The sequence below is a fragment of the Camelina sativa genome, chromosome 16 (assembly GCF_000633955.1).
Source record: "Camelina sativa cultivar DH55 chromosome 16, Cs, whole genome shotgun sequence".
NCBI lineage: Eukaryota > Viridiplantae > Streptophyta > Magnoliopsida > Brassicales > Brassicaceae > Camelina > Camelina sativa.
Genome location: NC_025700.1, coordinates 20,429,328 through 20,455,698, shown reverse-complemented (window position 1 = coordinate 20,455,698; position 26,371 = coordinate 20,429,328). Strand labels below are relative to the sequence as shown.

The following is a 26,371-nucleotide window of genomic DNA, read 5'->3' as shown; positions in this document are numbered from 1 at the left end:
ATGCACGTATTTTAAAGTTGTTAAAATGATTCATCAACCAATATTTTTTTTAACCGCAAATATTAATAGTCACAAAATACCATTTTTATTAACAATTTGCATAGAAGTTAGAATTTTGTAAAACATGATACTAAAACGGGAGTATAATTAAAGACTTGACAAAGAGGGAGTATCAATCCTTACAATAAAATTTGTATGTTTTCACCGGAGCATGACATATCAGTTTTAAAATTTAAGCTGGTGTTGACACATTATTTAAAATCAATAGCCAATAGAATTATAACAAATAATACAAATTAACATTTTTAACCAGTAATAATCGTTTTCTATTCCATGTCACTTTCTCTCTTTTGAGATAACCTAGCCACTCTTCCTTTGTTAGTTGTACACAAATGTCGATAAAAGTTCGAAAGCTTTCAACTTCTTCCAGCGATGTCTCATCTCGAGTTGTATCGTGATATCTGTTATGTCAGAGTTAACGAGATGTTGGCCGAAATGGATCCCCGATTTCAGGTGTTTAAGGCTATGGATGGTTTTAGAAATATATAGTGATCCAGTTGAAGGAATGAGCGATGATTAGACAATACTGGCTTAGGGACTCTAAACTCAAACCTAAACCCACCTTGAAGAACTTGATCGAGCATGCAGGTTGAAGCTAATACAAAGCATAAATATTAAGGAATCATATTTAGGGATTTCTGAAGAAGCTTCGTGGCACTCTAACTTCAGAAATTTTGCCTATGGCTACGGCGAAGGCTTACCATACGATCCCTCCGAGAGTGATCTCCACGTTGTCTTCTCATACAGTAAGTGTAGTTTGTGTTTCTGAAGTTTCAATATCTCTAAATGGGTTTTTTTTATCCTTTTTGTTTGTACAAATTGTAGATACTATGAAGTTGTTGATGTCAATCTTATTCAAGACAAGAGGACTAGTAAATCAGGGTTTTGCGTTTGCTGTGTATGAAGATCAAAGAAGTACCACTCTTGTTGTTGGTCATTGAAGCTCTTTTTTATGACTCTTTCACATTGTTTTTATGTGGATTTCGGTGTTGTAATTTATTGATTTGAAGCTTTTTCGGTTAGTTTTTGTGATTGCAGTAATTTGAATGGAGCTGAAGTGTTGGCGCAGGTCATTAGGATGGATAAACCATTGTGGCAAATATGTTAAAATGAGAAGAAGATGATGAAGAGTATGCAGACCTTTTGAAAAGGGAGAGTGTACTCGTGGGGTTTCTAGCATCGTGTTTACTTGCAATCGATCTTGAATAAATCCTTTTATGTCGTCAGGTTCACTAAGAAGCATTAACTTGGAAAAATAAAGATGAACATCCTCCACGCAAACAATTTGTACTTCTCCACAAACCTTCATAATTAAAACCTAAAACCAAAAATATTACCAATGAACATTGTCAACAACTATATTAATAATGACTTTTTTAATTACAAACACAAAATTATCCAAAAATTATAAAAATAAAAACAAAATATAAAACAATCCCGCGGCGTAGCACGGGTACTATCCTAGTTTTATTTAACAATCAAAACACAAATATGTTGTTACACTATTCAGTAGTGAATAGCATACGGTGTGGTACTCAGAACAAATCCAACTTCAGATTCTAGCTAGCTTGAGAAAATTTAATATGGGTGCACGAAATTTATGCCATGCTGGTTCATACTCCATCAAATTAAAAAATTTATGTATACAAACCAAAATACACATCTTGGAATGACCGAATGATGATATATATAAAAGTTTTTTCTTATAACAACATAATAAGTTTCTAGCATGAACAATCAGTCACTCGGTCTCATTACCCAATACACTGCATCTTTTCTGATGTTTTATTAGTTAGCTAAAATAGCTTTGTTGTAAAATTGGAGATGATGTTATCGATCTATTGAGTTCTCTTTATATATAATCTTTACTGTACTCAGTTAATTTTTATGGGAAAGTTCTTCTTAAGATTTTATATCGGAAACTAAAAGAGATCATCAACAATATATTATATTCTCCGAGTTCTCTATCTTTATTCCCACATAATGGCTGTGTGTGTTGCAGTCTTGCAAACAAATATGGACAAGAAAAAACAGTACGTCGTACGTAAAAGCTTAGTTATCTTATTATAACAAACCAACAACATAAAGATGTCTGGTATACAAGTATAAGATCACTCTATGAGTGATACTTACTTATTTTATAAAAATACACACACACATTCGAGCACTAAATGTTTTTGGTAGTTTAACATGGGAAGTAGCAAATACATTTGTGAGCTGGGAAAACATAATTGCAAGATCCATGTCGTGCTTTCTCAAGGTTAATGCATTGATTCTTGCACGCGTTATTGTTTCCACAGACTCCGGACCATGTCCCACTTGGTCTCTCACACAACTTTTGTGCTTCTACCATTGTCGGTGTTTCTGCATATAGATGGATATGTCTCTCAAAGTTAGTTATCACAATACGTGAAAGAAAATTTTAAAACTCATATAAAGTAAGATCATTACTCACCGAGAGCAGCAAAGAAAACAAGAGCAGCGAAAAGAAGGGTGACGATGGTAGCAGGCTTAGCCATGACTGTTGTTTGCTTAGTTGTTTTTAATGTATATATGTGTTTTAGTTTGAAGTAATAATAAGCTTGAGATCAACCTCTATTTATAGTGAAAGGATGATGGGGAGATCGATTTTCACTACGTACGTGTACAGCGGACGATTAGTGTTTCACCCCACAGATTTGAAAACACATACCGTAGTAAAAAAATATTAACACGCAAGTTCCTGATGATCATATGAGATAATATCTTTGACCAATTCGTAAATAGTGTGCTGATCAGTAATGGCTAGTTTCAAGTGCCACGTTTGCTCATTTGGAGTTTGGTTCGGTGGATATTACATTATTTGAACCACGTTGGTTGGCTTATTTGACTTGGTCAAACGGCTAAATATCTTCAGCAAATTCTAGTACGTACGTGACACAACACAAGTGGTAGTGATAAGTCATGGCCACATCGCATTTAATTTTTAAACAACGATGTTGGAACCCCCAAGGACCGTCACTAGATCGGCAAGTTGATAAAGTATGTTGTTTCTTCACTTTTTTATGTTATTGATCTCATAATCTGCAACTAGCTATTTTGCTAGAGGGTGTGGACTAAAAAGTTGTAAAATCGCACCCATACATAGATCATATGTAACACCATAGTTCATACCCCCATACAAATCTTCTTGGATTCAACTCTGCCAAATTCGGATCACCGAGAAGAAAAATCCGATTTTAAATTTTGTTTTTCAACTAGTTTTATATGTAAATCTATAAAAAAAAAAACAGTAATCGAAAGAGAAAATTGTTTTCGACTTCATGATAGTCGTCATCCGCAAACTTTGACAAAGAACTTGTCTCCTCTTTAAAACATTTTATGTACAGCCACGTGACAACAACAGCTTGCTTTCTTACCCTACTAAGAGAGCCCCAGCAGTCCAGCACTTGCCACGGACAAGTAGCAAACTCACCGTTAATTTGTTAGATATTTGTTTTTGTCAAAGGGTATTCATTGATTGACATTTTAAAACTTATTTAGCAATCGAAAGATAAGTTTCTAGTGATAATTTTATTAAACTACAACTTTTTACCAAGAACTTCATCGCTTAAGGTTTAGTTTGATGAATTGAATTTTGAAAGTTTTACGTTTTTTACTTTTATTTTTTGAATGGAACTATGTTTTAAGCTAATTTCATGTAAAACTTAAGCTTTCATTGTAAATAACATTTACACATATTCTTACCAAAAATAATTCTTTACTAAATTGGATAGCTAAAATATATAACTTTAATGCTATTAATTAGATTACAGTTTTTTTTTTTTTTTTTTGTGTGTGTAACCGATCGAATATGTTTTTATCTTTTTTATAACTTGAAAATTATGGGCTAGAACACCATCACCTCATTGGTAACGGATATGTCTTGACCGCTGTTATTCAAGCATTTTAGTCACATATTTTCGATTTTGGCTACAAAAAGTTGACTTTTTCTTGTAGTAGAGAATTGGAAAGCAGCATGTAGAAATGAAAAATGCCATGATGCACCAGCGACACCTATGCAGGCTATGCGTAAAACTCGTCATGTTGCCCATCACACACGTAAAGTTTCCGCTTGAGAAGTTGATCTCGTATCATCTTCATTTTTATTCTAAACTTTCTACATTTTTTTGCTTCACCCCAAATACATGCGCACGTTTTATGCAGAGTATATATCTTATTATAAGACATAGTTAAAAATGAGTTGGTCCTACAAAACAGTATCTAGATCTTGAGTTACCGCGATCCAATTCTTAAATAATATTTCATTTCCACAACGTAAATTTGGTGTCCAATCAAACACTATTGAATTGAAGGTTTTTCTCTAGTGGCACGACCTGCCTAATAAAACTTATAAATAAGTTTTTATTTTTGACAAATTATTTGGTCATTTTACTGAACAATTCATAGTTTCTGTAGGATATCGATTACATAAAAGATTTTTTCACATTTTTTTTTCGACTGAATGATTCAATATATTCAATTGCTTCGAGTTTTTTACAATTTGCAAACCCCATACCTAGGGCACTTCCAAAAAAATAAGGATCCTAAAAGTCTTTTTCACATATATTGATAGATATTTGATGATGTATACACATGCTCATTTGTGAATAGCAAACCAATTAATATTCTTACTGAATACACCACCACACCATTTCTTTTCTTTCTTAATGTTGAAGTAGCTATGCAAGCCAGTACTTTCTCATTAAACTGGATTAGGCACCTCTAAGTAATTGTGCCCAATTCTTGAGGAGAGATAGTCAATCCTTATTGAAAAATAAAGGCCGTATATAAAAATTATATTTTATTTATCAATATATGTGACAAATATGGACTAGAAGAAAGACTCCTACCGTATATAAAACTTATATATTATTGTAAGTTTATAACAACAAAGTCAAACCAAACAGTAAAACATTAACATGCATGTCATAAAGTCGCTCGTAGAGTGACAAAGACTTATTTTATGTAAAATACACTTTAAGCATCAAATACTTTTGGGAGATTAACATGGGAAGTAACAAATACACTTGTGAGCTGGGAATACATAGTTGCAAGATCCATGTCGTGCTCCCTCAAGGTTAATGCATTGATTCTTGCAAGCATTATTGTTTCCGCAAACTCCTGACCATGTCCCACTCGGCCTCTCGCACAACTTCTGTGCTTCCACCATTGACGGGGCTTCTGCAGAAGTATGTATATATTTCTCATGGTTAGTTATCAAAAATGAAAATAATATTTAAACACACATTTTTCATTCATATGATAACTAGATCATTACTCACCAAAAGCAGCAAAGAGAACAAGAGCAGCGAAGATAAGGGTGATGATGGAAGCAGACTTAGCCATGATTATCACTATTTTGTTTTCAAAGTATGTATGTATGTGTTGTGTGATGAAATAAGCTAGATCAGCCTCTATTTATAATGAAATGATGGTTAGTTTAGTCTTCTATTTGTGCATCGTCTAATCACGGATCGCGACCCCACAAATTAATCACGCAGTGTCTTCTAGTAGCTGATATTAGATATCTTGATATATTCATAATTGATGGCTGGTTTCTCCACCACATATTTTTCTCTAAATATCTAAGTGGCTGCTTTGGATTTGAGTTAATGCTACATTGGTCACATTGACCGATATTATTGTTTCGTAGCGTTGCAAAACAGACAGAACCGAAGGGTACAAGCCAGCCAAACTGGTGCTTGCGGCTGCCATAGTAATATGTATTTAATCGGCGCCCTGTTTTACAACAAAAAGTCGTTAGTATGGTGGAAACCTACTTCTAAGGTCTAACTAAGAGAATTGGTCACATATTCACACCACATAAAATACATTTTTTACCTTTTTCTTTTTAACAAAATAAAAATCAGCCAATTTTTTTTTTTTTGAGCCATCAAAATCTCAAACAGGAAAATTAATTTTAAAGTTTAAACGTCAATAAAATTATTTAAAAAATTTATAGTGTTATTGATATTTTTTTCAAGGTTTAAAGTGCTGTTCACAAATACTTTAAAAATTTTAAAGCTTTTTCCAAACTTTTTTTTTAAAATACATAAAGTCATAAACTGTAGTCACAATTTAGGCTTAATACAATACAGTAATTCTTGCGGACAAAGAGATCGTCATCCCGGAAAATAGCATCGTTAATGTGTCTTTTCAAGGCTAATTCACTCATTATTTCTACAAACTCCTGCACTTGGCATCTTGCACTGTTGCACAACTTCCCAACTTTTGTGCTTCCACCATTATTGGTGAATATATATATATATATATATATATAGATATATATTTAGTTTAGTCAAATGCTCGATTTAAATTAAAATCAAACTAATTGAGACTACAATCCTATCCGTAAGATAAATCTAAAATTGAAAATTTGACCGGAAATCTAGACCAGGGCCTAAAATCGAAACGTTTGTTGGGAACATAAGCTTTTAAGTTCGAAATCAAAACCGTAACCTAAACTTTGTATATGTTCTTGATTTATCGCCAACATAGGCACCTCTTTTTACGCAAAGCTTTTTAATACACAATATTAGAAAAATGAATAGCCAGATCTTGAGTTCTTTCATTACCATAATTTAACTAATAAATTTAAATTATATTTCATTTCTTTAACGTGAATTTGATATAGTCTGGTCAATCTATTGAATTGTAATTTTACTCTAGATTTAACGTGAACTTCCTACAAAAACTTGTAAATAAAAATTTCCTTTGGCATATTATGATTCGGTCATGTAAGTGGAAACCTGATAGTTTTGTCGTGGATCAGTATATATATTATAGTATCTTACTGAACACACCACCACCTTTTCTTCTTTTCAACTTGAATTAGCTATATCAAGTTGGGAAATTGAAGATGTTGTTAGGGTACCTCTTTAGGATGAATACTCTTTCATTTTCCCAATTATACTGGAGAAATTCTCGGTCCTTTTGAATATGATCGTATTGAAGACAAACACAAAATAGATAAGAAGAAATATTTATGGCATGAAATACAGAAAAGATTAATATTTATAGCGACAAAGTCAAACCAAACATTAAAACATAAATGTGCATGTCATAACATCACTCATAGCGAGCAACACAGACTTATTTTATGTAAAATCCACACGTGTTTAAGCACCAAAAGTTTTTGGTTGATTAACATGGGAAGTAACAGATACATCTGTGAGCTGGGAATTTATAGTTGCAAGAACCATAACGTGCTCCTTCAAGATTAATGCACTGATTCTTGCAAGCATTATTGTTTCCGCAAACTCTCGACCATGTCCCACTCGGCCTCTCGCACAACTTCTGTGCTTCCACCATTGACGGTGCTTCTGCATATGTATGTATATATTTCTCATGGTTAGTTATCAAAATAAATGAAAATAAAACACATTTTTCATCTCTTTGATAAGATCATTACTCACCAAAAGCAGCAAAGAGAACAAGAGCAGCGAAGATAAAGGTTAGCCCTGGGCATTCGGATTTTCGGTTCAGATCGGATCAGATTTTTTGGATTTCGGATTTTTCAGATTGAGATGTATAAAATCCATTTAGAATCTGACTGTTTTTCGGATTGGATCGGCTCGGATTCGGATCGGTTTTCAATTTTTTTTAAAATCCGAACTGAAACTGAATCCCTTATATATATCATTTGGAAAGTAAAGCCAAATAGTTTTAACAGCTCAAATGGTTAGCGTGTATGTCCTGCAGCCATAACGTCTACGGTTCAAATCCTCCTTTCATCAAATATTTATTAATTTTTTTAAAAATATCTGTTTATAGTTAATGGGCTTGGGTTAGAAGCCCAAAAATAATACCAATGCCCCTAAAAATTAGTTGGGAATTCGGTTTAACGGATAACCGATCAGATTTCAGTTCGGATCGGTTTAAATCTGAAAATCGGAATCACACTCAATAGGAAAATCGATCGGTTTTAACTGAGAAACTGAAACCGATCCTAATTGGTTTTTTCGGATCGGTTCGGATCGGTTTGTTCGATTTCGGATTATATGCCGAGCGCTAATAAGGGTGATGATGGAAGTAAACTTAACCATGATGATTGCCGCTATTTTGTTTTCAAAGTATGTATGTATGTATTTCTTGTGTGTTGAAATAAGCTTAAGATCAGCCTTTATTTATAATGAAATGATGGTGAGTTAGTCTTCTATTTGTGCATTGTATTATCACGGATCGCAACCCCACAAATTAATCACGCAGTGTCTTCTAGTATAGCTGATATTAACAGATAAGATCTTGATTTATTCATAATTGATGGCTGGTTTCTCCACCACATATTTTTCTCTAATGATATCTAAGTGGTTGCTTTGGCTTTGAGCTAATAATACATCTTTTACGCAGGCGGCTGCTGAATCTGATGTTGTCAAGACTCAAGAAAAGTTTTTTTTTATTTTTTAACCAAGCCGATCGAGTTAAACAAGTCTTTATGATTTGTACAGAGTTTTTCACCGTTCGTTACAAGAGCGTATAGAGCTAGAAGAGAAAATGGGATCAAGGATACTATAACTGGTTATATGCTTGAATCGCAAGAAATAACCTCATTACTCTAATAAGATGTCACCTGTCTCTAATATTCTCTTCTCCAATTTAATTTTCTTGAAATTGTTTATCCAATATGATGAATCGTTTGTGCAAGTTAAGTTAAGAAGTGTATAACATATATTCGTTCCTTTAACCGCACAACTTAAAATCCTTACGCAATTAAAATTATGGTTGGTCTCTATATCTAATTTAGCTTTGAGGTTTTCTTAGCTATATAACAGAATAAAATGAAAATAAAGATTGACATTTACACAAAATCTTGTCGTTTGTCCAAAGACTATGATACGAAGAACATGAGCGACCTAATTAAACATTTTTCTTTTTCTTAATCGTCCTGATAATGCTAAAAATGGTTGTCTCAACCCTCGGTGAATCTATGTCCACAGTTAGGGCAAGTGTACTTTGACTGTCCTTTGTCTAACAAAGACTTCGGAAGCCAACCATATGAGCCAAAGTCAAACAAATTAAACTAAACGGTCAAATATTTCCGGTTATAGCACGTCAAAAATTAATGAGTGTGCGTTCTTCATGTCGCCCCTTGACTCGACAACTATAAAATTTTATAACTATCAGAAGGAGAGGAGGGGCGCCGGCGGAACTGAAAGGGCAGGAACTGCGAAATTAGGTAAGTCGCCTATGGATAAACAACCCATAATTTTGGAATTCAGTAGAAATCTGAACCGGAAATAGAGAGCCTAAACCTTGAAAAGTAATGAGCAAAATTGAAACGCAGAACAAGATCTAAACCTTTGCTCGTAGTGGCCTGGCAATGTAATCGGCTAAGTGAAACTCAATAATTTTAGATACCTCAAGGTTAATGCACTTATTTGTATGCATTATTGTTTTCCCAAAATTCTGACCATGTCCCACTTGGTGTTTCGGGTAACTTTTGTGCTTCCATCATTATTGGTGCTTCTGCATATATATTGCCACAATATATACATCTGTTTAATTTAGTCAAATAGGCGATAAATTAAAACTAAACTAAACCAACTTTGCATAGGATAGTCGTGGATCTTAGACACAAGTCACACAAGTTTTTTTTTAAATTAGTTTAAGGGGGTTGGATTTGAATTTTATTCTTACTGATTACCGCCACCTTTTTTTCTTTCTTAAATTGAATCAGCTATACAATACATTCCACTTTCTTGTGAAACTGGAGATGTTGTTCGGGTACCTCTAATACTCTTTATTCTGCCCAATTACACAGTGGAGAAATTCTCGGTCCTTTCGAAAATAAGACAAATTAGACAAGAAGAAACAGTCATGGCTTAGAAAACACAAAGTATTTATATTACTATAGAAACAAAAGTCCAACCAAACATTAAAACATAAATATGCATGTCATAAAGTCACTTACACAGAGCGACATAGACTTATTTATGTAAAATACACACATTTAAGCAACAAAGATTTTGGGGAGATTAACATGAGAAGAAACAAATACACTTGTGAGTTGGGTTGGCATAGTTGCAAGATCCATGTCGTGCTCCCTCAAGGTTAATGCACTGATTCTTGCAAGCACTATTGTTTCCACAAACCCCTGACCATGTCTTACTAGGCCTATCGCACAACCTCTGTGCTTCCACTATTGACGGTGTCTCTGCATATGTTAGGTATCAAAATAAAGGAAAATAGCATTTAAAACACAGAATCTTCGTTCATCATTACTCACCAAAAGCAGCAAAGAGAAAAAGAGCTGCAAAAATAAGGGTGATGATGGAAGCAAACTTAGCCATGATGATTATCACTATTTTATTTTGTGTGGAGAAATAGGCTTAAGATCAACATCTATTTATAATGAAATGATGATATTGTGTTAGTCTTCAACTTGTGCACCGTATAAGCACGTAGTAATAACCTCACCAATTAAACACATAGTGTCTTCTAGTAGCTAATATTAACAGATAAGATCGTCACTTATTTATATATCGTACGTTGATGGTTACTGGTTTCTCCACCATATATTTTCCCCCTGATAATATCCAAATGACTGCTTGGCTTTGAGCTAATGATACATCGTTTACATAGGCGGGTGCTTAATCTGCTGATGTGTGGTCAAGACTCAAGAGAATAAGATCTTAACCAAGCCATAGTTACACGAGTATCTTGATATGTCAGATATTTTCACAGGCGGCTGTTTAATATGATGTAGTCAAGATTCAAGAAAATAAGATCTTAACCAAGCCATTGTTACACGAGTATTTTGATATGTTAGATATTATCACAGTTAGGGAAAGTGTATATATCGACATGGTTTGGTTGATCTCAGGAGCAGCATCATTCCGAATTCAGCGGCAAACAACTTTAACCGTAAATTAATTAGATGATTCATCAATGCGTTGCTCTGGCCGGCAGTAGGTCTTCCAACCATCAGAATTTAGAAGAAGACGATATATTGGCGCCCGGCAAAGCAAGCACTGGGGACTTATAAGTCAGTTGGCTATGGATAAACAAACCATTGTTGGTCACAGACTCATGGCCTTGAACGTAATGGGCTAAACTGAAAACCGAGACGGAAATAAAATACCTACTAAACCTTTTAATTGCTCGTAATGGTCTGAGACTCTGAACCAAATGGGCTAAGTGGAGCCTCTAGCTGAGAAAATAAACAACTGACCAAAAAAATTACCGAAAGCTAACTTATATAAGAGATGAAGATTTTTAAATTCAGGAAATACATCTTTTTGTAGGGTTTACAACTTTTTTGGGTTAGATGTAATTTTTATAGAGTTTAGGAATTAAGATCTTCGGATTCATAATTTTGAATTTTGAATTTATGGTACCAAAGCAAAATGCTATATGCATTGTGTTTATATGTTCCTGCTTCACCCCAAACATGTATTTTTGCATGCGTTATTTGCTATTAGTTATTGTTTAAACGGAAAAAAAAATCACAAAGAAATGAACGGTAAAAGAATTGGATATACCTTTTTTTACCACCATTTATATTTCATTTCTCCCCCATGCAGGAATCGGCCACCTAGCTAGTGATCTAACGTCCTTATCTTTTTATATATAAATGATGATTTTTAATTTTGACTTACTCTTCGGCAAATTGGTAATTCTGTTGGCCGTTTTTTTTTCTTTAATAATTCAGGAGAATTCTATATCCACATGGGTTCTGTTGGCTGTTGTAGACAAATATTAACAAGAAGAAGAGACAATCTTACGTCGAACATAAATTATATGATTATAACAACAAAGTCTAACCAAACATTAAAACATAAACTTGCATATCATAAAGTCACTCATAGAGTAACACAGACTTATTTTATGTAAAATACACACGTGTTTAGGCACCAAAGGTTTTGGTTGCTTAACATGGGAAGTAACAGATACATCTGTGAGCTGGGAATTTGTAGTTGCAAGAACCATGACGTGCTCCTTCAAGGTTAATGCACTGATTCTTGCAAGCATTATTGTTTCCGCAAACTCCTGACCATGTGCCACTTGGCTTCTCGCACAACTTCTGTGCTTCCACCATTGATGGTGCTTCTGCAGATGTACGTATATATTTCTCATGGTTAGTTATCAAAATAAATGATAATAACATGTAAACACACATTTCGTTCATATGATAATTAGATCATTACTCACCAAAAGCAGCAAAGAAAACAAGAGCAGCGAAGATAAGGGTGATGATGGAAGCAAACTTAGCCATGATGATTATCACTATTTTGTTTACAATGTATGTATGTATGTCTTGTGTGATGAAATAACCTTTAGATCACGTTCTATTTATAATGAAATAATGGTGAGTTAGTGTTAGGGGTAGATCCTCACTCCAACAAAAGGTTAGAAAAAGCCCAAATAAACCTCTAAGGAAGGAAGGATATTTTGGTCTTTTCCGAGGATGAACCGACATAGTTTCCCATAAATACGGGCGTACGGTATCCGAGAAAAGGGGTTGCACGAAAGAGGAAAGAATACGGATAGGAAATACAAGTTCTCTCGTCCAAAGTTTAGAATCGACGAGCTCGCAGCTCGTCGTTCACCCTATTTTTCATTATTTCAGCCTGTCTAATTCACTATGTAGTCCGTCCTTTTTGTGCCTCGGCACCGATTTATAAAAAGCGTTTCGATCTCCATTTTGCCGAACTAAATATTCTAATTGTGATCGATCTGAACATCATCAACAGTTAGTCTTCTGCATATCGTATTATTACGGATCTAACCCCACAAATTAATCACGCAGTGTCTTCTAGTATAGCTGATATTAACAGATAAGATATTGACTTATTCATAATTGATGGCTGGTTTCTCCACCACATATTTTTCTCTAATAATATCTAAGTAGTTGCTTTGGCTTTGAGCTAATAATACATCTTTTACACAGGCGGCTGCTTAATCCGATGTTGTCAAGAGTCAAGAAATGTTTTTTAAAATTTTTAACCTAGCCGATCGAGTTACACAAGTCTTTATGATTTGTACAGAGTTTTTCACCGTTCGTTACAAGAGCGTATAGAGCTAGAAGAGAAAATGGGATCAAGGATACTATAATTGGTTATTTGCTTGAATCGCAAGAAATAACCTCAATACTCTAATGGGATCAAGGATACTATAATTGGTTATTTGGTCACCTGTCTCTAATATTCTCTTATCCAATATAATTTTCTTGAAATTATTTATCCAATATATATGATGAATCGTCTGTGCAAGTTAAGTTATTAATTAAGAAGTGTATAACATATATTCGTTCCTTTAACCGCACAACTTAAAATCCCTACTCAATTAAAATTATGGGTGGTCTCTCCATATCTAATTTAGCTTTGAGGTTTTCTTAGCTATCAGAATAAAATGAATATAAAGATTGGCATTTACACAAAATCTTGTCGTTTGCCCAATGACTATGATACGAAGAACATGAGCGACTTAAACATTTTTCTTTTTCTTAATCGTCCTGATAATACTGAAAATGGTTGTCTCAACCCTCCGTGAATCTATGTCCACAGTTAGGGCAAGTGTACTTTGACTGTCCTTTGTCGAATAAAGACTTCGGAATATTTCCGGTTATAAATAAATTAAACTAAACGGTCAAATATTTCCGGTTATAGCACGTCAAAAATTAATCAGTGTGCGTTCTTCAAATCGCCCCTTGACTCGACGACAATAACTATCAGAAGGAGAGGAGGGGCGCCGGCGGAACTGAAAGGGCAGGAACTGCGAAATTAGGTAAGTCGCCTATGCATTGATAGCTACTGGTTTCTCCACCATATATTTTTCCCCTAATAATATCTAAATGGCTGCTTTGGCTTTGACCTAATGATACATCGTTTGCATAGGCGGCTGCTTAATCTGCTGATGTGTGGTCAAGACTCAAGAGAATAAGATCTTAACTAAGCCATAGTTACACGAGTATTTTGATATGTCAGATATTTTCACAGTTAGAGTAAGTGTATATCGACATGGTTTGGTTGATCTCAGGAACAGCTAGCATTGTTCCGCCAAGTTTGCAGAACAAGAAACCATTCTCACGAGATTTCCGCCATTAAGAATTCACCTAGAAACACCTTTAACCATACATTAGCTTATTAGTCGGCTATGGATAACCAAACAAGTGTTGGTCATAGCCTGACCCTTGAACGTAATAGGCCGTCATAGGCTAAACTGAAAACCGAAACGGGAATCCAATACCTAAATTAACCTTTAATTGCGCGTAATGGTCTGAACCTAATGGGCTAATTGGAGCCTCTAGTTTAGGGTGATTAAAGAAATAAACGGTGAAATTCATCAAAATTTGGTGGATTAATTAGTTAAATTAGCTAGGTATAAATTGTAAATCTGTCATAACAGTTTTAAAGTACATTTTTGTGCATGCACCTCCTTTTTTAAAATCGATTTCCACAAATATCCTTACTTTAAACACTCTTAATCAAAATCATGAAGGTTATTTTCGTAAACATATTTTAATGGGTCGGTTCAAAATTAAAATGTACAACCCTAAATCACAATCGGATCCTTACTGATTATGTCAGTCGAAATTGGAAACAATATGATTGTAGACTGAAGTTATGGTAATATTCCGATTATAACAAAACTATATATAAGCCAAAAAAATCTACACTGATTATCCGCTAATGACTCTCTTAGATTATTAATCGAATAAACAACTTCGTTAATTCTAACAATAAAATTAACTAAATCCAAAGTGTTAAGATATTTTGACATCATATATAGTAACAAAATTAACTACATATGAGTATAATACTAGAATATACCTAATCAATCATTCTAAAAATTTTAAATTAAAGATATGTCAATATCTTTTAAACTTGGTCATCAAGCGTTTATCAACTAACGGTGACAAAACCCTAACATTATCTCAACATTATAAATAGATGTCATTAACACAACCTTTAAGCACCACACTACATAAATCATAAGCAAAGTTAGACTTTATTTTCTCTGATTACAAGGTTAATATCACCTATTATGAGTGTTACGATTATAGATACTATTGTTTTGTTTCTAATATTTTGTTGTTTCTTATTTATCAAGATCTAAAAATGCTAAGATCCATGCAACAGTCAAAAAAGATTTGGTCAATCGTTATGTGAATTCTCCCTATTGATGAATATGGATCAGTGGACACTCATTGAGAACTTCCAACTCACATCATGTGAATAATCTCCCTAATTAGATATTTTGTTTTTGTAGGTGATTAATAACGACATAAGCAATAAAAAAGCAAGTTAATTCATCAAAACTACAAACTTCGTTGTCTTTTACGACTTATTTAAAAACATTGTTTGTTCCATGCATGGACTATCATGTTATGTTATTTACATTACTCCACATATTATCACTACCATATTTTGTATATCCGGTTATTAAACATTTTTTTCCCTTAGACAAGGAGTCTACAACCGATGAATTTACCTCAAGCAAAGAGTCTGCAATCGCTTAGCTATATCTTTAATCATTTGTTTTTATTTTTTTCTTTATAAGTACACTAGGGTTTATATAATTATATTTGATTAAATTGTTAATATTTCTTTCAGTTATATTGTAACCAAAATTGTTATATTTTGTGTTTGTAAAATTTTAAAAATGTGTTTTACTCCTTAAAAAAAATAATATAATTTATTATTATATATACTAGTATTTTTGCAGCAATTTTTTGCTTAAAAATACGTTTTTGGAAAGTTTTTGCATTTAATGCTATTTAATGCTTATATTCATATGCAAACAAGTTTAGTTAATTCTCTCTACTATCTTTATAACCAAACAGAATTAAAATATTTTAAATATTCATATATATATTATTCTATAATTAGTATAGATATTTAGAAGATTATTCCATATTAAAAAAAATTTATTCTCCTATCATCTTTTTTTATTTTAAATTTTAAATGTAGTGAATCATCATATAATACGTAAAGTTAATAAAATGTGTATTTTTTCCTGTATATATTGTGATTTGTATTTTTTTAATGAGCATATATAACTAAATTAATATAAAAAGTGTGTGTTTAACATAATATATAGTAAATTTACTGTATATAGTAAATTATAGAATTTTAAGAAGTTTATAATTTATAACTGGTATATCTAAACTTAACAAAAAGTTTAAAATTATGAATATTTAAACGCATTGAATTTTCAAAATAATACAAACGAGTTATATTACATGACGGGTTATAAGACATTGTATGATTGAATTGATAAAAATATATATATATATATATATATCATTAATATGATACTTTAATACGGGTTAAATCTTTATTTTACTATTTTAACAATACCAATATAAAATATGTCGAATCAAACTGATTTAATTAAGATTGTATTAAACAAAAATTATTGTGCATTATACCACGAATTATACACTAAATCACTAAAATTAACAAAATAGTACATAAACAAAATTCGCATTTTAAAATAGTATATTAAAAAAAAAAACTTGGTCCACGGTACACCGCGGGTCATAATCTAGTAGTTTAATAATATTACATTCTTATAGATATATTACCAATAGAAAAAACTATATTTCTTTCAAAGTAAACTAACTTATATTCACTAATGAATTGTATTAGGACTTACAAATATTAATTTATTTTCAAATATAAATGTATTTGTATATTTGTTCAAATAAGTGATATTTATTTTCAATGTATAAATCTGAGATGGTATATAATACCATTTTCAGTTTAATTCACATATTTTTTCAAATTTGACCACAAACAAAAAAAAAACATTGTAACATCTATACTGAAATTCAATCATATAGTTACACTAATTTAAATTATAATAAAATTTTTGACTGGTATACCACGAGGTAAATCCTAGTTCACTAACAAAGGAATTGGCAAAATAATTGTACAAAAAAAATCGTAAAAGGATTACCATAAAAACCTAAAAATAAAGACTAATTGATAGTAGGATTTTCACCCAGGGTATCAATTCCCTATGCAGTTGTAGTACAAAGGGTTATTAATCCAAATGTTTGTTATGCTAGCAGATAAGATGCAATCAGAAACAGGCAAGGCAAGCCAAGCAATAGTTGGGGTTTGATCTAACAATCCTAAAATAATTAAAATAAAGTGAATAAACAAGAACCACACGACCTAAGTACTCGATGCAAGCATTCGAGTACAGGATCGGGTGCAGTGATCGAGTAAAAAAAAAAAGCAAGAACAGCTCGAAGGTATACTCGAAGGAGGTGATCGTGTACCTGTTTGGGTAAGAGATCAAGTTATGAATAAAATGTAAACAATCTAAATACGAAAGCTCCTAAGGATGGGGTACCCGACTCCTAAGTGTTCCTAACCAGTATGGATGTCCTATATGCCTCAAGCAAATATTCCCTCAGACAATGAATCTCTAAAATCTTGTTAAAACACTCTCATGATATAAACAATCAACCCAATTCTCGTTGGAGAAACATGACCAAGTAGGCAATACAAACCGATTCATTATTGTCGATAAACCCCTTTCTCATCTAATCTTTTAGGCTAAGTGAGTAAATCTCTAGCATTGATTGATTCAAGCATTTCATCTACAACTCTCGATGGTAAAACACCCTAAATCTAATCTCAACCTCTCGGTCTGTTGATAGCATTAAGCACACCAATCTAGAAGGGAATTTATAAAACATAAACATTCAAGCTAAGACATCCTAACCGATCAAGAACACAAAATCATCTATCTCATCCCTAGAAACTTTATTTCACTACTCAGATCTCATTGTAGAAAACACAAAAGCATAGATAAATGAAAATTGCATTGTATTGGAAATAAAAATAGAGTAGAAGAGTACAGAACCGAAATATAAAAGAATAGCAAAAGAAATGTAAAATAAATCCTAACAAAGTGTAGAAAGAGTTTGAATCGCTCAGTTTCTCTCCCAGAAGCTCTCGCTCTCTGTTCTGAGGGTTTGCGGCGTGCTAGGGTGAGAGGAAGAAGAGGGGGATTTATATATGGAAACCCATTAACCCTAGCTTCCCAGTCCTACCTAAGGGTCTGCTCGATGAGGTGCTCAAGGATGAGCTTGGGTTGCCCTTCGGATAGGCCTTCGAATTGTTCTTCCTACTCATGGATTCTCTTCGATCGGGTTGGTTTTCGGACTGTTCTTCCTGCTTAATAGCTCATTCGGGTACATGCTCAGATTTGACCTTGTTTCTCCCCATTTTAGGCTCTAAAGCACTTGTTTTCATCCAAAATATGCAAATGCAAGAAGACAACACCCTAAATGGCCTAAATGCGAATTCCTACAGTTAATGACCTAAAAATGTTAAGGTTAGGGTGGAAACAATGCAAAATACAGACAAAAAGGATGCTTAAAACATGTAAATTAGAGAATTATCACTAATTCACCACCGTGCATGAATTTTTCGGTAATTTTTAAAGGAATTAATCTGATCAAACTATTAAATCCATAATCCTCAATTTTCTGAATTTTTCCGTAAAGATTTGGATATTTTTCCCCGTCATTCAACTCTCTCAATCAATATTTCATTTCTCCACCATGCATGAATTTGGTAGTCTGATCAAACTATAAAATTGGGGGTTTCTCCTGGCTATAGTGATATAACGTGACGTCCTAGATGTTTTTTTATAAATGATAAATTTTGTTTTTGACATGCATATTCTTAAGTCATTTAGTGGTCGTTTGTTTCTCTGTTTTTATGTTTTCGATATATAAAAATTAGGGGTCCTGTTGGGGTGTCGCCTGCTGTAGACAAATACGAAATAGAAAGGTCTTACGTCGTACATCTTACATTATATGGGGTATTATAACAACAAAGTCCAACTAAACATTCAAACATAAACTTGCATGCATGTCATAAAGTCACTCATAGAGTAACACAGACTTATTTTATGTAAAATACACACGTTTAAGCACCAAAGATATTTGGGTTTTGGGAGATTAACATGGGAAGTAACAAATACATCTGTGATATGGGAAGACATAGTTGCAAGAACCATGACGTGCTCCTTCAAGATTAATGCACTGATTCTTGCAAGCATTATTGTTTCCACAAACTCCTGACCATGTTCCACTTGGCCTCTCGCACAACTTCTGTGCTTCCACCATTGACGGTGCCTCTGCATATATCTCTTTAAGGTTAGTTATCAAAATAATTGAAAATAACGTTTAAACACACAATTTTCATTCATATGATAAGATCATTTACTCACGGAAAGCAGCAAAGAGAACAAGAGCAGCAAAGATAAGGGTGATGATGGAAGCAAACTTAGCCATGATGATTATCACTATTTTGTTTTCAATGTATGTAATATGTATGTATGTGTTGTGTGATGAAATAAGGTTTAGATTAACCTCTATTTATAATGAAATGATGGTGAACTAGTCTTCGATTTGTGCATCGTATAATCACGGACCGTAACCCCACAAATTAAACACTAAGCGTCTTCTAGTCGAAATATCAAAGATAACATTCTGGTTTATTCATTGTTGACGGCTGGTTTCTCCACCACAAATGTTTCCCTATGGATGGGTTGCATCGTTATCTTTGTAACTTAAGTGGCTGCTTTGGCTTGGAGTCAAGTATCACATCGTTCACATGGGCGGCTAGTTAATTTGACGGTTCAATGTTTGGAAAGAAGTTCGTGAAAAATGAACCGATGCATCTGTCGACACTGATGCGGATCATTAATTTGTAAATCTCGATCCATTGTCGATAACTGGTTTTGATTTTAGGTTAATTTAAATCTCATGAACATATATGTTACACTTAATTAGGACTGGGCTAATCTTCGTATAATACCCAACACACAATAAAGCACCAAGAGTTTTGGTACATTGAGATGCGAAGAAACAAAGGCAGCGTTGGAAGTGTAAATATGGATGAGACAATAATAAAGTGCAGAAAATAAATAACATAAGAACATTGTTAACGAGGTTCGGTTTTTTCTACTACACGGGACCACGTCCAGATTTCAATTTTATTAGAACAGGAAAGCAAATACAACATATTCGCAAAAGCGTAAATCAAGCACAACCCTCTTAATTCACCGCTCCGTTCTATAACATGAAATCTTAAGGATAAATCTCTACCCTTAACTAAACTCACACCGAGCCTAGATTCAAACCAAGATAACCTAACCTTGGGCTAAACTCCCCCTAAGCCTAGACTTCAGATCTTCAACTCTCTTGAGCAACCTTCACACACACGTCACACCGACGAACAAAGAAGCTTGAACAACACAAGCACCAAACCGCGAAACTAAGCCGCACACAATGAGAAAGCTCTCTAGAGTTTTTATCTTTTATCTCTCAGCTTTCTTACTTCTCTAGGACGTGCCCAACATCTCCTTATATATCCATCAAGACTTTCTAATCACCATAGGAGAAAATTTCCAAATTTCATAAGAAAAATGTCTTTTTCCTTTTTGCTATTTTCATTTTCTTTGTAAAACTCCAATTTAATCAACCCAATAAATAGTAGTTTTCCTCTTCAATTCATCCTCAAACCTTCCTTCAATATTACCTTCTCAAACCTTCTAAAAACTTCTCAGGCACATAAAACAACAACAATCTTGTATCACGTCTTGTATCACACAGACACTAGTTCAAACAAACCAATACATCTTCAGCAAAATTCATGTCTTGCATGCTCCCCCAACTATGCATCTATTCTTGGACACAATGTTGTTTAAACTATTTCATGACCATCGGATTACACTTGATACACAAATATCGTATCAATCAGAATTAATTACACAATAAGTCTAATATCTATCATTCTCTACTGTCACAACTTGTGCGCTTCCACCATCTTTTGTCCTTCTGCATTCATAACTCAAGATTAGTTAATTCTTTTATAAAGAACTCAAGATTCGTTATTAACTTATTAGTAATACTAATATATATGTGTTGTCAAATAAATTCTAATGAAGTTGCCATTTTGCCATGCATTATCATAAGATCATTACTCACCAAGAGCACCAAAGATGAAAAAAGCAGCAAATAAAATGGTGATGATGAAAGCAAACACCATGATGACTAATAATACTTTAGTTCAATGTATATATGTGTAGCCTGATAGGAAGCGTCAGATCAAACTATATTTGTAATGAAATGGTGGGGACTTAGTGTTTTACTTGTCCCCACAAATTAAACGCATACACGCAAGTAGATAATAACATAAAGATAAGTTGTTGAACAGTTGTCGATGGCTGGTTTTTCAACCACATATTAGACTATATCTCTATCAAATGTAACCTAATAAATTGGTTAATCTGACTAGGTCAAAAATCTCAAGATGATTAAATGGTTCAAAGCTTCAACTCAGAGTTTGAAAGCACCACCATTTCTTTGTTTCTTACTTTTTTTGTATATAGTTGAATCGCCAAAGTAAACCATTTTTTCATTAAACTGGAGATGATGTTGTGTTCCTCTTGGAACAAAACTCTTTATTATGTGCCCTTATTAGAGAAGTGCTCAGTCCTTACTGGAATTGATGTTCGGGTGGCATGAATAATATAATATATATGGGAAAGGGTATACGTATAAGTTTATAATATTATAAGAAACCAACATAATCATGTCTGGTTCATGTCATAAGCTCACTCATGGAGTGAGACAGACTTATTTTATGTGAATTACACAATTAATCGTCACAAATTTCTAGTCGATTAACATGGGAAGAAACAGGAACACTTGTTAACTGGGAAGGCAACGTTGCAAGATCCATGTTTTGCTCCCTCAACTCGGATGCAATGATCCCTGCACGCAAAATTACTAAAATTACAAATTCCTCGCATAGTCCCAGTACTTGGCCTCCCACACAGCTTCTGTGCCTCCACCATTGTTGGAGCTCCTACATGTATATTGTATATACCTCAAGGTTAATGTCGAATAAATCGTAATTTTATAAAAGAAAAAATTATAACCACATTTTGGCATGCATATTATAAGATAATATTTACTCACCAAGTGCAGCAAAGAAAAGAAGAATAGCAAAGAGTAGAGAGAAGATGGAAGCAAACTTAGCCATGACTATATATATGATTACTTTGTTTCCGATGTATGAGTGTGAAGTGTAAGGAAAGAAGCATAAGTTCAAACTTTAAATATAACGAAATGGTGGCGTGTCTGTCGTTTTCTTGTCAGCGTACAATAGTGTGTTAACCTCACAAACTAACCACGTACACACCATCTTACAGTAGAAAACATTAACAAGTACGCAAGTAGCTAATAATACATAAAAGATGTTGGCACGCATGTTGATAAATAAGTCGATGGCTGTTTTTTTAACCATATATTAGACTATCTCTGTATCAAATGTAGCCTAAGAAACTGGTTAATTTGACTTGGTCAAGAATCTCAAAATGATTAAGCGGTTCAAAGCTTCGAATCACAGTTTCAAATCACCACCAGTTTTTGTTTCTGACATTTTTGTTTTGTTGGAGATGATGTTGTCTTCCTCTTGTTTGAATGCTCTAACTTATATATTATAGAGAAGTTATCAGTCCTTAATTCCTTATTGCAAATGATGTTCGTGTGGCATGAATAGTCAAATATGGGTAAGAGTATAAAATTTATACTATTATAAGAAACCGACGTAATCATCTCTGGTACATGTCATAAGCTCACTCAAAGAGTGAGACAGACTTATTTATGTGAATTAAACGCATAATATTAAGCATCAAAATATTAATGTAGTCTATTAACATGGAAAGACACAGAGACACTTGTTAATTGGGAATACAAATTTGCAAGATCCTTGTAGAGCTTTCTCAACTTGGATGCAATGATCCCTGCATGGAATATTACTGACACTACAAATTCCTCGCGCAGTCCCAATACTTGGCCTCTCACACAGCTTCTGTGCTTCCACCATTGTTGGTGCTTCTACAGGTATTATATACCTCAAGGTTAATAACTATTATTAACTATTATCAAATAAATATCTTAATACATAAATAAAAACTTATAACCTCATTTTGCCATGCATATGATAAGAACTCACCGAGTGCAGCAAAGAAAACAAGAGTAGCAAAGAGAAGAGAGAAGATGGAAGCAAACTTAGCCATGACTATGATTTCTTTGTTTCCGACGTATGAGTGTGAAGTAAGGAAAGAAGCATAAGTTCAACCTTTAAATAGAACGAAATGGTGGTGTGTCGGTCGTTTTCTGGTCATCATGCAATAGTGTGGTAACCTTACAAATTAACCACGTACACTGTACACACCATCTTCCGGTAGGAAACATTAACACGCAAGTAGCTCATAATACAGAAAAGATATTGACTAGTTCATGGCTTATTTCTCAATCACATATCACGTATCGGGTTTTGCCTCTCTATCTAATGTAACATAAGGAGATGCTTGGAGTTAATGCTACATTCTGGTTAATATATTTGACTTGGTCAAAAAACAACTAAATTCATTTTCTTCGAAAATATCTGATGCAATAGTTGAAAAAGTTATCTAACCCCGATGCAGGCCATGTGTAAAATTAAGAACCGAGATATTTAAAACCTTGTCGAGACATTGGACACATATAAGTATAGTACAATTTATGAAAGGTTTGATTACTTTTGTCAATTAGCCTCAAACTAAAATAATTAAAAGGCAATTATAATTAAAAGGCAATTATAATTAACAATCAAAACTCATATATTTATTAGTTATTACAAATCCAACATCAGGCTTATTTTATGTTAGATCTTTGGTATATTCACGTGGGAATTGAATGAGCAAAGACACTTGTTAACCGGGAAGGCAGCGATGCAAAATCCATATTGTGCTCCCTCAAGTCCAATATGCACTTTTACTTTCTTTTTTTGTCAATCATATGCACTTTTACTTGCAAGTTTTATTGTTTAAACAATTCTTTTTATCATGTCCCAGTTGGCCTCTGGCACAACTTCTGTGATATCATATTGCTGATAATTCTGCATATACAACTCAAGTTTGATTATGGTCGTTGAATTTTCTTCTTTTTTTTGAGAAAATTGCTGTCAAATTAATCTTTATATATGCCAATTGACTATGCATATAATAAGATCAATATTACTCACCAAGAATAGCAACGAGGAGGGGCAGTGAAGAGAAGGGTGATGATGGAACTGAAAGCAAACTTACCATGACTATTACTATACTTGGACTTGAGTTAACATGATGAAACAAGTGTATGATCAAACTCGGTTTATAACTTTTTTTTTTCTTATGGTGGTGGCCTGGTGGGTTAGTATTTGACAACTTGTCAACGCATAATAAATGTATTAGCCCTACAAATTAGACACCGTCTTTTAGTATACAATTTATTAAACACGCAAGTAGATAATAATAGATAGACGAGTTGCTGAACAGTCGATAGCTGGTTTTATTCAACCACTTGTTAGGCTGCCTCTCTACCAAATGCAACCTAAGCAACTGGTTAATTTGGCTCGGTCAAGAACTAACCCATGATGATTGAATGGTTCAATGCCTCGAATAGGAGCTTGAAAGAAACATGTGGACATGTAAAGGATACGAACCATGATTGCATCTGGATGCAGGTCATCCCATTGTCCATTATATTCTTGAATTTTCCATTTGAGATTTAAAGCTCTCTGATTCGCTTGAGTCACAAGTAAAACCAGTCTATGATCTTCTTCTCTCCAACTTAAGTGGATGTGGATAGCCATCATCGTCAAGCTGAAGGCCCAAGGCCAATGATGATGCTTCCGTGAGCTGCTTTAGTATGGAGCCAAGACTGCCAGTATTTGAATAGATGCCAGTATAGGGAATTGTACGTATAAGTTATAACAATTCAAATTAAACTCCAGACCCTTGAACATTAACTTGAGAGCAATATTTTTCCTGGAAGTTATTATCTTTTTTGTAATTCGCTCTTCACTTTAAGTCTGTCGTTTTCTTGTCAGCGTACAATAGTGTGTTAACCTCACAAATTAACCACGTACACACCATCTTCCAGTAGAAAATGTTAACACGCATGTTGATAATAAGTCCATATCGATGGCTGTTTTTTCAACCATATAGTATTAGACTCTCTCTCTCTGGCTCTATCTCTCTATCAAATGCACCCTAAGAAACTGGTTAGTTTGACTGGGTCAAGAATCTCAAAATGATTAAACGGTTCAAAGCTTCGAATAAAAGTTTCGAAGCACCACCACTTTTTTTTTCTAACTTTTTTTTTTAGTTTCGAGATGATGTTGTGTTCCTCTTGTTTGATGAATGCTCTGACTTATATATTATAGAGAAGTTATCAGTCCTTATTGCAAATGATGTTCGTTTGGCATGATTAGTATAATATGGGCAACAGGGCAAGAGTATAAAATTTACACTATTATAAGAATTCAACATAATCATAACTGGTATATGTCATAAAGCGCACTCATGGAGTCATACAGACTTATTTTATATGAATTAAACGCATAATATTAAGCATTAAAATATTGTAGTCTATTAACATGGAAAGTAACAGTTACACTTGTGAACTGGGAATGCAAATTGGCAAGATCCGTGTGGTGCTTTCTCAACTCGGATGCAATGATCCTTGCACGGAAAATTACTGACACTACAAATTCCTCGCGCAGTCCCAACACTTGGCCTCTCACACAGCTTCTGTGCTTCCACCATTGTTGGTGCTTCTACAGGTATTATATACCTCAAGGTTAATAATTATTACAAACAATTATCGAATAAAATCTTAATACATAAATAAAAACTTATAACCTCATTTTGCCATGCATATGATAAGATAATTACTCACCGAGTGCAGCAAAGAAAACAAGAATAGCAAAAGAAGAGAGAAGATGGAAGCAAACTTAGCCATGACTATGATTTCTTTGTTTCCGATGTATGATTGTGAAGTAAGGAAAGAAGCATAAGTTCAAACTTTAAATAGAACGAAATGGTGGTGTGTCGGTCGTTTTCTGGTCATCGTGCAATAGTGTGGTAACCTTACAAATTAACCACGTACACACCATCTTCCGGTAGGAAACATTAACACGCAAGTAGCTAATAATACATAAAAGATGTTGACTAGTTCATGGCTTATTTCTCAATCACATATCACGTATCGGGTTTTGCCTCTCTATCTAATGTAACCGAAGGAGATGCTTGAAGTTAATGCTACATTCTGGTTGATATATTTGACTTGGTCAAAAAAACTAAATTCATTTTCTTCGAGAAAATCTGATGCAATAGTTGAAAAAAACGTTAAATAACTCCGATGCAGGCCATGTGTAAAGTTAAGAACCGAGATATTTAAAACCTAGTCAAGACATTGGACAAAAAAAAAAAAAAAAAAAAAAAA

At 33.7% G+C, this 26,371-nt stretch overlaps 5 protein-coding genes and 3 long non-coding RNA genes across 8 annotated transcripts; all 8 read right to left on the bottom strand.

Annotated features, from left to right (window-relative positions):
* On the bottom strand, nt 2,099-2,647 carry LOC104751474 (defensin-like protein 1). Its single transcript, XM_010473422.2, has 2 exons — nt 2,516-2,647; nt 2,099-2,424 (listed from the first exon to the last, which is right to left on the bottom strand). The coding sequence occupies exons 1-2, from the start codon at nt 2,577-2,579 to the stop codon at nt 2,246-2,248; spliced, it is 243 nt and encodes an 80-aa protein (XP_010471724.1). The 5' UTR covers nt 2,580-2,647; the 3' UTR covers nt 2,099-2,245.
* Nucleotides 4,934-5,491, bottom strand: LOC109129706 (defensin-like protein 1). Its single transcript, XM_019238444.1, has 2 exons — nt 5,364-5,491; nt 4,934-5,262 (listed from the first exon to the last, which is right to left on the bottom strand). The coding sequence occupies exons 1-2, from the start codon at nt 5,425-5,427 to the stop codon at nt 5,084-5,086; spliced, it is 243 nt and encodes an 80-aa protein (XP_019093989.1). The 5' UTR covers nt 5,428-5,491; the 3' UTR covers nt 4,934-5,083.
* LOC104751473 (defensin-like protein 1) lies at nt 9,885-10,503 on the bottom strand. The gene is made up of 2 exons (XM_010473421.2): nt 10,307-10,503; nt 9,885-10,234 (listed from the first exon to the last, which is right to left on the bottom strand). Exons 1-2 carry the CDS (start codon nt 10,368-10,370, stop codon nt 10,056-10,058), a joined length of 243 nt encoding a protein of 80 aa, XP_010471723.1. The 5' UTR covers nt 10,371-10,503; the 3' UTR covers nt 9,885-10,055.
* LOC104751472 (defensin-like protein 16) lies at nt 11,793-12,349 on the bottom strand. The gene is made up of 2 exons (XM_010473420.1): nt 12,232-12,349; nt 11,793-12,129 (listed from the first exon to the last, which is right to left on the bottom strand). Exons 1-2 carry the CDS (start codon nt 12,293-12,295, stop codon nt 11,951-11,953), a joined length of 243 nt encoding a protein of 80 aa, XP_010471722.1. The 5' UTR covers nt 12,296-12,349; the 3' UTR covers nt 11,793-11,950.
* On the bottom strand, nt 18,821-19,417 carry LOC104751467 (defensin-like protein 4). The gene is made up of 2 exons (XM_010473416.2): nt 19,279-19,417; nt 18,821-19,185 (listed from the first exon to the last, which is right to left on the bottom strand). The coding sequence occupies exons 1-2, from the start codon at nt 19,340-19,342 to the stop codon at nt 19,007-19,009; spliced, it is 243 nt and encodes an 80-aa protein (XP_010471718.1). The 5' UTR covers nt 19,343-19,417; the 3' UTR covers nt 18,821-19,006.
* On the bottom strand, nt 21,594-22,148 carry LOC104751468. Its single transcript, XR_002036049.1, has 2 exons — nt 22,037-22,148; nt 21,594-21,923 (listed from the first exon to the last, which is right to left on the bottom strand). It is a non-coding gene; the product is annotated as an uncharacterized LOC104751468 (long non-coding RNA).
* On the bottom strand, nt 22,627-23,187 carry LOC104751469. The gene is made up of 2 exons (XR_002036047.1): nt 23,076-23,187; nt 22,627-22,957 (listed from the first exon to the last, which is right to left on the bottom strand). It is a non-coding gene; the product is annotated as an uncharacterized LOC104751469 (long non-coding RNA).
* Nucleotides 25,381-26,042, bottom strand: LOC104751470. The gene is made up of 2 exons (XR_002036048.1): nt 25,826-26,042; nt 25,381-25,703 (listed from the first exon to the last, which is right to left on the bottom strand). It is a non-coding gene; the product is annotated as an uncharacterized LOC104751470 (long non-coding RNA).